General features: G+C 37.2%; 1 protein-coding gene across 19 annotated transcripts in view; it reads left to right on the top strand.

Annotated features, from left to right (window-relative positions):
- LOC105489205 (netrin G1) overlaps positions 1–14,154 on the top strand; it is a 362,022-nt gene that overhangs the window by 280,106 nt on the left and 67,762 nt on the right. For all 19 annotated transcript variants that reach the window (XM_011753895.3, XM_011753882.3, XM_011753888.3 and 16 more), the window contains one exon: positions 6,271–6,297. In XM_011753895.3, the coding sequence (XP_011752197.2) occupies positions 6,271–6,297 (27 nt within the window). The remainder of the gene's footprint in view (positions 1–6,270; positions 6,298–14,154) is intronic.

The following is a 14,154-nucleotide window of genomic DNA, read 5'->3' as shown; positions in this document are numbered from 1 at the left end:
GAATATTGGGCAACACCATTTAATCAAACATTTTAATATTTCTACAGCAAACATGATTATTCTCAGCAACTGGGATGAGGTAAGACTATAAATAATACCCTCACATCAGTTCCAGTACAGTTTTGCCACCAAGTTAGTTCAGATCACATTAGGTCATATCACACGTGCATTTTGAAAAAATTTTTAATTTGCATAGTTTTTTTTTTTAATTTGAGGGCTGAATAATGAAGATCAGGGCCTGAAATAAATGGAAAGACAGTATAGAATGGTGGTTATGGACCTGAATTCTGGTACCTGGACTCTGGGCTCGTTTCCTTCCCAGCAGACTGAGATGACCTTGGGCAAGTTACTTAGCTTCTGTGTGTTTGAGTTTACTCCATCTGTAAAAATCAGCCTGATTATTGATGTCATAGGATGGTCATAAAAATTAAATGAATTAGTACATGTAAGACATTTAGACAGTGCCAGCCACGTAGTAAGCAGCAGTGCAATTACCTGCTATGGTCATTATATTTTCCCTGAGACCCAGCACATAAGCAGCAGATTCTCCCCTTGGAGACAGCAGCTATGTGGGGGGATATATTATGGCCAGCTGCCTGTCTGTTCATCCACAGTATGAAATAACTGTCATGGTATTCAGAATATTCAAGTCCTTATGGCCAGTGTATTCTCGTTCCTGTAATTAAGCCTACGTGCAAAGCCAGATAATAATCAGGAGGTTGCTTGGTGAGCATGGGATCAGGAAATTTAAATGACTTGAATGTTAATAACATCAGGCTGGAACATTCTGACCCATCGATCCTGCCACAGGGTCAGCCTTCTTCATGCCAACAGGATACTGAAAGTCTGAAAGTTTGCAGGTTACCACTCTCGCTCTTGAGACCATGCTAGGACGGTACTGTCACCATATGTGTCAGGATGCTCCTTTTGTGAGGCTTCTACCTTCTCATTAGCTAGTTCTTCCACTCTTCAGGTATGCTAACATGATAAGTCAGGTTAATGTCACCTCTGTTGAGTCTGCCACACATACTCAGGCCCCAAGCTCTGCTACTGCTGTAAGATGACTGTAGCCATTTCTGCTTGGATCATTTATATGATCATTTCACAGCATACTTCTTTGAAGGCGATCTTATTTCCCTCACTTTCAAGTTCCTGGGAGACAACTCACTGCATCTCCTATCAACAGCAGTTTATACTAGGGGCCAGGACTGGAAGAACATTGGAAGTAATTCCTCTGGAATACAAATGAATCTGCAGAATGTGTTCTTTCTCATTATCTGCCTTTTCTTCAACTTGAAGAAGTTTTTTTGGAGTTAGAGTTCCTGACGGCTGCAGTCTGGCTATAAGAATATCTAGTTACCTACTTGATGGGTTTTTCAAACCATCTATCACAACAGTGGTAATTTTTCCTCTCAATTTGAGGCTTGCCAAATCCTTATCCCTTCTGCTTCCTTCCTGATGAAAAGCCGCTGCATCTTCCATTGATTCTCAAAAGGAGTTATAGCTTTGAGCACTGTATTAATCGGCTTCTGAAGAGGAGGATATTTATTTTTTAGATCTTCATCATTTTGACTTCCTTAGGCATAACTGTCTACCCTTAAGCTATTTACTTGGTTGGGGGAGTAGTAAAATTATTTAAAAAGAAGAAAACATCACATTATTATATTGTGTAATTCTACTAGGTTCTCATCCCCCTAATTGCAGCAGAGTATCTTTAAAACAAACATTAAAATAAATGTGGGAGAAGGAAGGGCTGATTGAGAAAAGAATAATTGCAAGTACCTGCAAGACAAGTGCTTTCTCATTTTTTCAGCATATGGTAGCATAATGGCCCTTTGGCTTACTCAACACATATGTATTTCTGTGGTTGAAGTGACATTTCTATTCTAGAAGAAGCATTATTATTAAAAGAATACCAACTGCAGAAACTTCTGTTAAAACTCATGCACTGGGGCCGAGCACGGTGGCTCACACCGGTAAGCCCAGCACTTTGGGAGGCTGAAACAGGTGGATCACCTGAGGTCTGGAGCTTGAGACCAGCCTGGCCAATACAGTGAAACCCCATCTCTACTAAATACAAAAATTAGCCAAACATGTTGGCATGTGCCTGTAATCCTAGCTACTCAGGAGGCTGAGGCAGGAGAATCGCTTGAACCCGGGAGGCAGAGGTTGCAGTGAGCCAAGATCAAGCCACTGCTCACCAGCCCGGGTGACAAAACAAGACTCAAAGAATAAGTCTCGGGAAAAAAAACAAAAAAACAAAACAAAACAAAAAACTCATACACACCTGTGCTTCATTTCCTCAGCCTAGATTTAACAACATCTCACACAGGGACTAGAGATTACATGCTCCGATGTTGACTATAAAGGGATGGATTTGGACAAGGCACTTGAATCTCTTTATGCCTCTTCTATGAAATCATCAAAGGGCTGAATAAGATGATGTCTTAAATCCCATTCAGCTTTCATTTTTTTATCACTCTTTCTGAATTAATTTATCTAGTATCTTTCCTTCCTCCTGTTCTTTTTAATTTACCTGTCATCTCTTTATCTTTCCCAAGTAGTTCTGAGGTTGTTCCAGAGGTGCATTTAAGCTAATGAAGCTTAAACTTCAGGATCCCTCACTGAACTCCTTCTTAATTTTATATATATATATATATATATATATATAATTTTATATTTTAATGTTATGTTCTTTTTCTTAAAGAGAGATCACAGAATTGCACACATTTTAGGTCCCGCAAAGTCTGCACTTGCCCCTGGGTGTGTTAGGAAAAAAGACAAATACAAATAAGAGTATCAAAAAATGGAATTTTAACAGAAGATCCGAGAAAAAGAATAGAAAGAAAATAGGCCAAACATTAAATGCTAAATAGTTTTCCCAGCTGAGCATCAAACTGAGCTCTGAGCTTCATGGAGGGCAAAGTGGCAAAAGGAATTTGTACATTACCTAACTCTTGTTATAAGAATGGAGGATGGGTTCAAAGACAATATGTATTATTAATATTAATAATTAATATCCATTAATCCTGAACTCTGAGAAATTTCAGTGGGACATTTTATAGGGGATAAAATCACCCTTTGTCCAAAAAGTGATGTTTTCAAAATGATAAAAACTTTCATGGAAATAAGTAATAAATTTTTGATCCAACATACATTGAGCAACTTTTATGTCATCAGACATTGTCCCAGGCAGATACAACAGGTACAGAAGGGAACAAGACAGGGAACTTGTACCCTCAGATCTGTCAGGCAAACACATTAAAAAATGCAAAAACAAGTTGATAAATTGATCATGGAGGCCTGTACAAAATGCTATGGTATCACAAAGGAGAGAGTAGCTAACTCACATCAGGGATGTGGAGGAGGAAGGAAAGAAATAACTTCTGAGCTCAGTTTCAAAGGTAATAATATTCTTTACATGGTAATTGTCACTTCACAGAGAATGGTAAAAACTGCCAATGGGTGCCTAGACAGTTTTCCTAAGCACAATCTGACTCTCATTCGTGTGGCTTGTAGACATAGTCACTGTTTCTTGTAAGATGGAACTGCATTCATTGATTCATTCCTCACAAACCCCAAAGACAACCCACCTTTCATGAAATAAATTGTTGCAGTTCATTTCTAGCCCTTTCTGTCTTATTCCCTTGAGTGTTTGAGGAAATTCTCCTGGCTTACCTGTAGCCTTTTTAGTGGATTTATGAGTTTATTCAATTCTTTAGTTATCTGTAGAGAACCACAAACAAGGTATTTGGACATTAAAATACAAAGCATTAGAAAAAAATAATGATATTTTAAAATATAGTAGTGGACATCCCTTGGTGTTCAGACATTTTCAACTTCAAAGGTCTTTATTCAAATGAGCAGTTTAAAAATCTTTTCTAAGCAATTCCCATTTTACAGCAGAGGAATAGAAAAAATGACTCATCTGGCAGCACCTCAAAAAATTGTAAGCCACAAAATGAGGAACAGCCTGAATTTTAAGCATCCAATGTTAGGTAATAGAAAACATCTTCATGAGAAAAACAGAATCTCCTAATACCCTCACTTGGTGAGGTTTGGAAACTTGGAACAAACATTGCTCCCCTGCACTGGTATCCCCAAAGGAATGAAAAAATTTCTGCATCTTTCTAAAGTATTCAGCTGCAGCAAATACTGCATCAAACAGTCTTGCGGGTTTGTTCTCCATTGTATCGTGCCAAACACCCCGAGATCTCTGCCTTGCATAATGCGTGGCCTTCTAGAACCATGTAAGTTTGTAAACACATGACAAGTCTCCTCCTACCATCCCAACTTCCATTCTCTTTGATGGATTACAACAGGCAAGCAGTGCCTTGCAGTGGAGCAGGATTTTCAATCATGGGGAAATTTGGAACTTCTGCAATTGATACTAAAATTATGATGCTGCCATCATATCTCACTCAACAGAGGATTTGCAAAAGAAAAAAATAATAAAGATTCAGTACCAAGTCACTGTCACACTGCAGCAAAGGTAGTCTACTGAAATGTCAGGTCAGGAATTCAGCAGTCCTTTGCAGAAATCACATTCAGCTTGAGATTCATAGGGTAGAGTTAAAACACGGACATGAAAATTTAGATTTCCAGTTTTGGTTGATCACTAATTAAGCTGAAGCACTACAAATTCTGAGCATTTAAAATCAAGATATTTTTATGTTTCTAATAACTAAAATTAAGACTTCATTCTTTCCAGGGTTTAAAAAAATCAGAGTAAGTCTTAATTTCTTATTCTCTCCTACCCACTAAAAAATAGGAAAATAGTTTTTGGTTTTAAAGAATACAAAGCTAGACATATCTGAGCAAGCTAAAATGATTAGTTAAAATAAAACAAAGGCTGTTGTTCAAAGAAAAATACTAAGATAGAACCTTAATGATTTTTACAGTCACCACCTGTTACTATACTGCAGTGATGTGAAGAACAGTCTGAACATCTCATTAACAGCTATCGCTTATTGGCCGCATACCATGTGTCAGACATTTTTATGGATTATCTCATTCGATCCTCATGGCAGCACTATGCAGTAGATCTTATTAGCCCTTTTTCAGATGAGGAAACAGTGCAGAGAAGTTAGCAGACTTGCCTAAAATCACCCAGCAAGGCAGTAGTAAAGCAGAATTCTCACTGAGTTCTGTCTGATTTCCATCGCATGCTCTCACCCACACAGCTACCCAAATTAATGGTGAAGATGTAAATCTCTGCCTTTTAATTAACAACATCTATCATACTGTTGCTTGGTGAATGAGCTATAACAGTAATAGTGATCATAGCAAAGATGGACCTAGTACATACTACCTGTCAAGCAATACTCTGAGTGCTTTACATCTATCAGTTTATATAACTCTTACAGCAACCCAAGAAGTAAAAAACTGAGCTGCTGAGGGTATGAACAACTTGCCCCAAGGTCATGTGGTCAGTGAAAATTTAGGAGTTGGAGTCAAGCATCAGACTCAGAGAGCCTGGCTTCTGAGCCCAGACTATTGGTCACAGCACTATATTGCTGGGTTAGATACAGACTAAATTCATGTCCACATTTATACCAAGTCCAGCCATATTCTGAAATGGCTTCCCTACCTTAGCACAACTTGTGAATTAAAGTGAAAGCTGAAAAATCGATGAAGTCCGTGATCAATATGCACAACCTAATGTATTCTTGAATTATTCTGCTCAATTAAGTTTCTATTACAGAGTTTAATCCACATATCTGACAAGTAAAAGAATAAAAATGATGGTTATATGGAATTAATCAAAAAAAATGCCAAATGATTTTCAACAGCTAACACATGCATCTCATAACACATTTTAAATGGTCTATTGCATATGTGAATATATTTGCACAGGTCCACCGAGTGTATATTTGGTACTCTGTGCCCATAACTTAAGCCTGGTACAATATCTGGTTTGAACCACATACAAATGTTCATTAACCTTATAGGGAAACACAAAATGTTGGATGTCAAAAGGCTTACTTGGACCAGATGCTGAAATGAGTATTAACTTCCCAACTCTGATGAGCCCAGGAGTTCTAGAATGAAACACAATGGTTTCAATTGCTGGAAAGTGTGTGTGTGTGTGTGTGTGTGTATAATGTGTATATGCATATATACATATGCATGTATTTTGTGTGTGTGCTGATTTCCTAATACTCTGAATGTTATCAAGTGTCAAGTTTCTAAGATTTTTATATTAAGTTAAAGATGTTATGTACTAATAAGTAGCTAACAACTTTTCTTTATTGTTTTCTTTCTCTCCAGGTATCCCCAGTATTTCCAGTATCGGTAGTAAGTAAAAACAAAAACAAAAACAAAAACAAACACCAAACCAAGTCTAGGCTAGCTTTGCTTTGTTGTTCAGCTCCTCAGATCTATTTTCCCATTGTCCATTTCTGATGTAATAGGGTATTTTCTTTGTGAATTGCATTTTTGTGTTGGTTTTCTGCACAGATATGGTGAGAACACAGATAAAATGATTATTTGTGCATAACTCCATGAACATGGCAGTGCTACAGCTTTTCTGACTACTCTTAACCAGCGAGGGCTACCTAGACTCAGGTGCAATTACTTAAATAATCATCATCATTTAGCAAAAATATAAGTAGTCCTATTTATCCATAATAACCAACAAACAAATTGAACTCTCTCTCTCTTAGACTGGATTTGGATGTCTAACATAATTTTAAAAAGCATAAAATAAAAGCCAATGAATGCCTCAGGTATGTGCATCAGAACCCAAGAAAAAGTCCATGAAGCCAAGGGGAGGGAATTTTGTTAAAGCATTAAACTCTAGGTTTTGTGAAGGCCTGAAACAGGCAAGTTTGTGATCAATAGTCTTTCTGGAGAGGTAAAGGAAAAAGAGAATCTGCACATTCATTTCTCCCTCCTAAAATACAAAGATCTATGTCTTCTTGACTACTTAGCTTTGAGTTTGATATAGAAAGAGTATAAAAAAATATGTGCAGAATTTGGGAGTGAGAGTACTACAGAATCCTTTCATAAATCTGTTAGTATGAATCTAAGCAATTGAAGATAAACCCCTCTTCAACCATCTATAGAACACTTCTCCAGTATCACTACAAAGAGCTTTCTTCCAGCTATCATGGGAGAACCAGGTGTAGCTCCCACTTCATGTGTAAAATAATGGTGCCCTCATGCCAAGCCTGAAATTCGCATTAAGAAAATGCCCAGTAGCTTTACAGAGCAAATTTTTACATATTTTTATATATTGCACCCTTTATCTCTAATGGCTAAAATCTTTGAGCAGCTACTAAGTAACTGATTAGAAACAAATTACAGAGGAAGCAAGATTATGCATGGGCGGAGAGAATTTTCACTGTAGTGTCACCCCCTCACAGGCTTGTGTCATAGGTGCTGTGCCAGGCAGGGTGATCGCAGTGTAAGTAGCCATGGAATAATTGCGATTCCCAGCATCCATCTAAAAAGCAATACTCTGATAATTTGGATAAAGCAACTTCCTGCTTCTTATAAATGCACAGTCAGGTCTCCCAATTTATAAATCAACCCAGTTTACTTGAGCTTGTAAATAGGCCTGGACACTGATTTGTTAAGCACTAGATGTGGTAAATGTCATGAAAATTGGCCACTTTGTAAATAGAAGCAGTGTTCACATCCATTTAGAAATGTGAACCAGCCTAATGTTACAGCATCCTCTTTGTGATCTTGTTGAAACAGCATCAGTGTTACAAACTTGCAAATGAAAACCTTCAGTTCTAATAGTCTAATTTTTCTGCTTTAGTATCCCCCTTGGCATTTGCCTAACTGTATATATACCCCACAATGTGCTCCTTTCAGGCCTTGACAATTGCATTTGCACGTGCATTTTAGTGCAACAGGGAAGCAAGCAGAAGCAAGCTGACACAGATTATTTATTGAGGCTGCTATAGTGATCTGGCCTGTCAGAAGTTTCAGAAATGGATGGATGGAAAAGTAGTTCTTTGGCGTTGGGGTGTCTTCCTGTTTGGAGTGTCAGTTGTATGTTGCATGGCCCCTCTAACTGTACTGCTCACTCGACATCCCATTCGGCCGCCTCCACCACATCCCCCATCTCTGAGCATCAGCAGATGTTGACCTTTTACACACCGAATCAGAAATTTCTGTTTTGTTTTATTTTGAAATCAGTGGTGACCTGAAAGGATGCTTCGTTGTGCCTTTGAAAAAATATATTAGCCTTTATTATCAAGAACCTAGGAAAATTTACTCCTAATAAAAACCCTCTGACTAAAAGTGATATTTTGGACCCTCCCTTCAATATGCCTCTGGCTGTTCTGCTTAGAATGCAATGGGTATTTTCTCAGATTTCCAGCAAGCAAGATGTAAGATCTTCCAGAGGTCACTCAACATCACACATGACTAGCTTACCTGTTGCCTGGCTTTTAAGGTGAAGAGAGTTACAGTAAAACCATCAAACGTGATTGTATCTTCTAGGCTGCTTTAATGGCATTCGAAAGTTCCTTCTTTGTGGGCTTATAAGGTGCTTGTTGTGTGCACTCGTGGATTCCTTTCCTCTCCAAAGGCCAAGAATTCACACGTAGATGACACTGCCTGTTCCAGAGGGCACAGGAATGGGGTTTTCAAGGTGCAAGCCAGAGAAAAGGAAGCTGTTTGGATATTTAGCTAAGTTATGGGTGTTAGCCAGAGCTTTTTGCATTACCCCAAAGAAGGAATCAATGACTACAATTCCACTAACTATATAGAAAGATACCATTATAATAGATGCAACACCCATGAGACCCCAATTATCACAGCATATCTCAAGGAAAATAAATGATGTATATTATCAATGTAGATTATTGACGTATATAACCATCGGTTTACATACATATTCTGTATACACAGTGATTAAAGGTTTTGGAGCCCTAATAAATTTCAATAGGGATCTCAAAATTCCAACACCTGTATTAAGGTTCAAATGCATGGACAGAGTGGTCATCCTTTCCGATCATCTGCTAAAAATGTTTTTGAAACAAATTTCCCATTAAGATCATTCGTACCTGCTGTTGTCTATCTATTAACAAATAGGTTTCCCAATAATCCTAAGGATACTTGACTTAGAACTCAGTCATTCTGATCTGCTTTGGCCATGGCTGAAAAAATACTGGTGATATTGTCAGCAATTAATGAATCCCAAAATAAATCTCTAGCCTTTGAGCCTTATGATCTATGTTTTCACTTTACCTGATGTGGTAGGAATTTCTTCAGATTGCATTTTTTAATAAAGTGTATTATGCACGTGTAAGTAAAATTCATGATTTTATCCAAGTGAACATTTGTTGCTGCTGATAATCCAAAGTAATAGTTGGCTTGGTGTGGGTGTTTTTATTCAAGTCATAAATTGATCATTACCTTCTAATATATATCATCTGATCTTTGGTCCTGAAAAGCAAATGATTAGACAAATTGTGTTAAACGTTATATTATAAAGGGCATAATTAGACCCGCAAGAATTGGCCTAATGTGCAAATACATTTGTGTGGGTGATTATCACTTCTTACCAAAGCGAATGACAGTTAAGTCAGAGGTTAAAGTTAAACCATCCACAAAACGAAGATGACATCAAGGAAGACCATTTCAAACTCTTGGAGTTTTGAAATAAATAGAATTTTTTTAATAATACAAACAAAAGAAAAGAGAGATGTAAACATTTTGTGAACCTGACTCTAGATTATTTCCTTAAATTACTTTTAAATGACTGGCATGATGTTATATGAAGCATAGAACACTGAGGAAGGTGTTTGGCTATTCCTCTCCTATCCCCCACCCCTAACTTATTCAATTTAAAACAACAGTTCACTTAAGGGAAATAGCAAATTGTCCTGTTTTATCTTATAATAAACATTGCCTTCATCACAGAGTTAAAAATTCATCTCTAATTTGATTTGATTGGCAAGACCATTAAACAAGGGAAGTGCTACCTGCAGGGATCTATCAGCCGGTTGAGGAAGCCCAGAGATGTTTTCATACTTGAAAACATTTTACGCCAGTTGGAGACCTCGTGAAAGTTGTTTTCCATACAGCATCCAAATATTTTTGTGCAGTACTGATTTATTGTAGAAACCTGGATCGTGAAGAAAATAACAAGGTTAATCATTTTCCCACCCAAGGGTTATTAATAATCGCATTCATGTTATACAGAGAGCTGCAGTGTTTGGGTTTTTTTCCCCTTTGCTTTAATACTTCTAAATCCCCCAAATAAAAGTTTCATTTGAATTGCCCTTTAACTAATTAGGTTTTATGTAATGAGGAAAAAATTATCAGACTACAGTAGCGATATGGCAAATTGCATGGTGTGCTACATTAATTTTGAACTGTTTGCTGATGTTCTAGAAGGAAAGCTAAGGTCCCAGGTGAAATGCCTTTGGGACTGTCATTTACCCAGTATCCTCATCACAGAACCATTTCATATTTGTGTAACTAGCATTTCACATTCATGAAACCTTGTGGTTATCCTAAAATTGAATGAACATTAGGACATAGCTGCCTCTTTAATCCTGAAGAACAAATCGAATATTCCAATGGAGGAGCTGAAATAGTCTCCTACTTAAATTATTTTTAAAAATCCAATAAGTTTACCAATCTGTATTGACAACAATTACCCACCTTGAGCAAATTAACTTTATCGTGTATTAGCATTTTCCCAGGTGACTTTACAATGTCAAGCCACTTTTTTTTTTTTAAGTGTGAGCTGATATCTCTGCCTTTGCCAGTTATCTCTGTGGGATCAGGAAATTCCTAGCTTAAGCAAAAACTTGCCAAGATCTCCAAAAGGTTTCATTTGATGAAACTTTAGACATGTTAACTACGAAATTCCTGTACTGTGCCAGTTACTTCAAGGATGTGAGTATCAATTGAAGTCTTCTGGGACTATTAGTGGAGAGCCGTCCAACTAACCACACCACTGCCTAGGGAAAGTAATTGTAGAGAGATATTTCCACATGTCTACAGAATTCTATTTTACAAATGGTGAATCTGAGGTTTAGAGTGGCCACATAACTTGTCCAATGCAGTACAATCCGGAATGCCTATCTGACTGCAACGGCTACACTCATAATATTATACCAAGTGGAAGAGATTAGAAAAGAAAAATTCTAGATTAATTGACTTCTACCCTAGACTTTTTCCAATCCATTACGCTGTGCTTTAGAAGGCCTGTTGATCCCTAATTGACCCATTTCTATGCAGGGAACTGTAGAGTCCTGGAGAAAAATCAGAGTTCATTTTTTGATTCCTTATTGTGTTGTCAGCTGGAGAACTTACAAGTATGGTGTCTGAGGACAGAGGTGGAGGACTCTGACCTCCCTTTTTAAAAATATGCTATTCCTCTACCACCAAACATCCTCAATATATTGAGGAAGAGGGAAAATGTATAGATGTCAGATATTTTATAGAACATGAGACAGTTCGTGAAATTAGCTATGCAAATTGTGAAACATGCTTATGCCTACTCTGTGACAGTAAACCAAAAATTTTTCTTCCTCAAGATAGTTGCTTATAACAAAATAAAATTCTATATGCCATCTCAAGGAGAACTCTACCAATATTATACCAAACTCTGTTTTCCCCATCTGTTTCATGATGGTGTGTTTCTGAGAGTAGGCAATTGCTGTGAAGATAGTCAGATTACCTCCAAGGCTCTGGGGATTTCTCCCGTAGAAGTTTAGAGTTTTCTGTGGATTTTGTTTCTTTTCTTTCTGTTTTTGTTTTGTTTTTGATTTTTTTTTTTTTTTTTTTTTTTTTTTTTTTTTTTTTGAGACAGAGTCTCACTCTGTCGCCCAGACTGGAGTGCAGTGGCGCAATCTCGGCTCACTGCAAGCTCCACCTCCCGGGTTCATGCCATTCTCCCGCCTCAGCCTCCCGAATAGCTGGGACTACAGGCTCGTGCCACCATGCATGGCTAATTTTGTTTTTGGATTTTTAGTAGAGATGGGGTTTCACCGTGTTAGCCAGGATGGTCCTGTGGATTTCTTTCTGGGCATCAATAATGCTATTTCCATCCCAAATGCAGTGTGTGCTTAAAAAAATTGTTTTTAATTAAAAAAAAAATGCTATTTCCAGACTTCCTGAGGAATCACAGCAGTGACTGTATAAACCCAAAGAGACCTTGCAATTTTATCTCCACCAGATATTTTCCTCATATGCCAGGGAAGAAGAATGTTTAAGGAAGGTTCACTAACATCCTCTCGGCAGTGGCATATCATATCATGGTGGTACCCTGTTTCTCACAGGTTGCCATATTTTAGAACCAAAAATTGTGTAAGCATTAGTGTTGTTAGGAAACTTAATAAAAAAGCAACTCATCCACCTCATCATTTCAGACCAGGCAGCCAAGTCTTAAATGAATTCCCTAAAGCATCTAAATAATGACAGAACCAGAATTCCAGCTCAATGTCCAATTTCCAAACTAGGACTTTTTTCATTCTACCATCACATTATAATTAACCTTCTCATTTATATAAATTAAACTAAAATATGAGATATTACATGGTAGACAATACTAGAAAAAAAAATCAGAAAACTTTCTCCTTGATGGGGAAGTTACATTTTTACAGTGTTCTTAAAGGCCATCCACAAAGTGACTTGAAAGCTGCTCAGTAGATGCCATGTGTGATAGAAGACAACTTACTATTCTAAAGCAACTCTACCTCTAAAGCTTCCCTGATGTAAATAAACCGTCTTTAGTTTTCTGTTTCAAGCTTGCTTTACAGCTTGACTCACTGGGACGTCAGCACTAGACAGTCAGATTTAGCAATTCTATCATAGTTTTCTTCAACTTACAATGCAGTAAGCTTTGTTTAGGTGCAGAAGAGGAAACTATTTCCTTCCAGAGTCTAATTTTTATAACCAAAATCTCAATTTTTCTCATTCATGAAAACTGATTTCAAGTGCCACCACTAAATTGTCATGTAACAGTTTTGGGGGTGGGTTCTTAAAAAAAATTGGAGAAACTACCTATTTGATTCATATTCTAAGCTGATGTGGCTCTAAACTGAAAGAAATTTAGGAATTAACCATTTTCAGATTAAAGGTTAAAAATCAAATATTGTCCACATTATTACAAAATGATTTGTATTGCTTTCTGAATAATAGTAATTGATAGAGACCCTAGAATTGGATTATTCTCTAAAGTAAGCTATATCTTAAGAGATCTTTTTAACTTATCAGATCACTTGCTTTAAGAACAATTAATACTGAAAAATAAAGGGGAAGATATTATTTTCCTACTTCGAGTCAGTAAATGTTTATAGTACAGCAATCTGATTTTTATTTACAATAGCAACCACAAATAGAATGAGCTAACATTTACTGAATGCTCACTACGATGCCAAGCAAATATTAACTCATTCTGTCTTGACAACAGTGCGTAGCAGATAGTGTCATTGTCTATTCCATTTTGCAGATGAGAAAAGCTAGGCACAAAGAAGTTAAGGAATCGTCAAAGTGGTGGAACAGGGCTTTTAACCCAGCCTGAGCTCTATTTACATGCATCATATCCTAAATAAATTTATCCTAAATATTAAATTACTTTCTAGGCTTCCCACAGATACAATCTGAAAATTCAGACTAATAATAGCAACCGAAAGGCATTTCAGATATTTTATATTTTAAAGGAGGCAGTTATGGAATAAGTGATTTTGGTCTCCCTACTACCTATGTAGACATAGTCTTTGGAGCCTGACCAGGGAGATCCTCAAGACAAATTGTCAATTTTCCTAAAGGTATGGAACCAGGATCCTTAAGAAGAAGTGCTTTCCATAAAAAAACTACTCCTGAATGATTTGTCATTCATAAGCATATCGTAATCCTTCCCCTCACCCTTACAATAATTTCTCAATTCAGTTTGGGTTTCACTGGCAGTCAAAAGGTCCACAGTCAAGGCATGTAGGGAGAATTTCCTCATCACACAAGGAATTCTTAATCCACTAGATTCTCCAAATGACATATGCCTCATATCTACAGGCATCACCCTTCCATGAACTTTACTATGATGCTGCTAGGCCATGAGAAAACCACTGGAGTGATGGAACTTGTCAGCTGAGAGAAACCTTAGAAATTTCCTTATCTGTTTTACAGATTAGGAAAGTAAAATCCAGAGGAATTAACAGCCAGATAGCTCCTTAGTGGCAG

The sequence above is a fragment of the Macaca nemestrina genome, chromosome 1, assembly GCF_043159975.1.
Source record: "Macaca nemestrina isolate mMacNem1 chromosome 1, mMacNem.hap1, whole genome shotgun sequence".
Lineage (NCBI taxonomy): Eukaryota > Metazoa > Chordata > Mammalia > Primates > Cercopithecidae > Macaca > Macaca nemestrina.
Note: the sequence above shows the minus strand (reverse complement) of the source record. Positions and strands in the feature narration are given on the sequence as shown.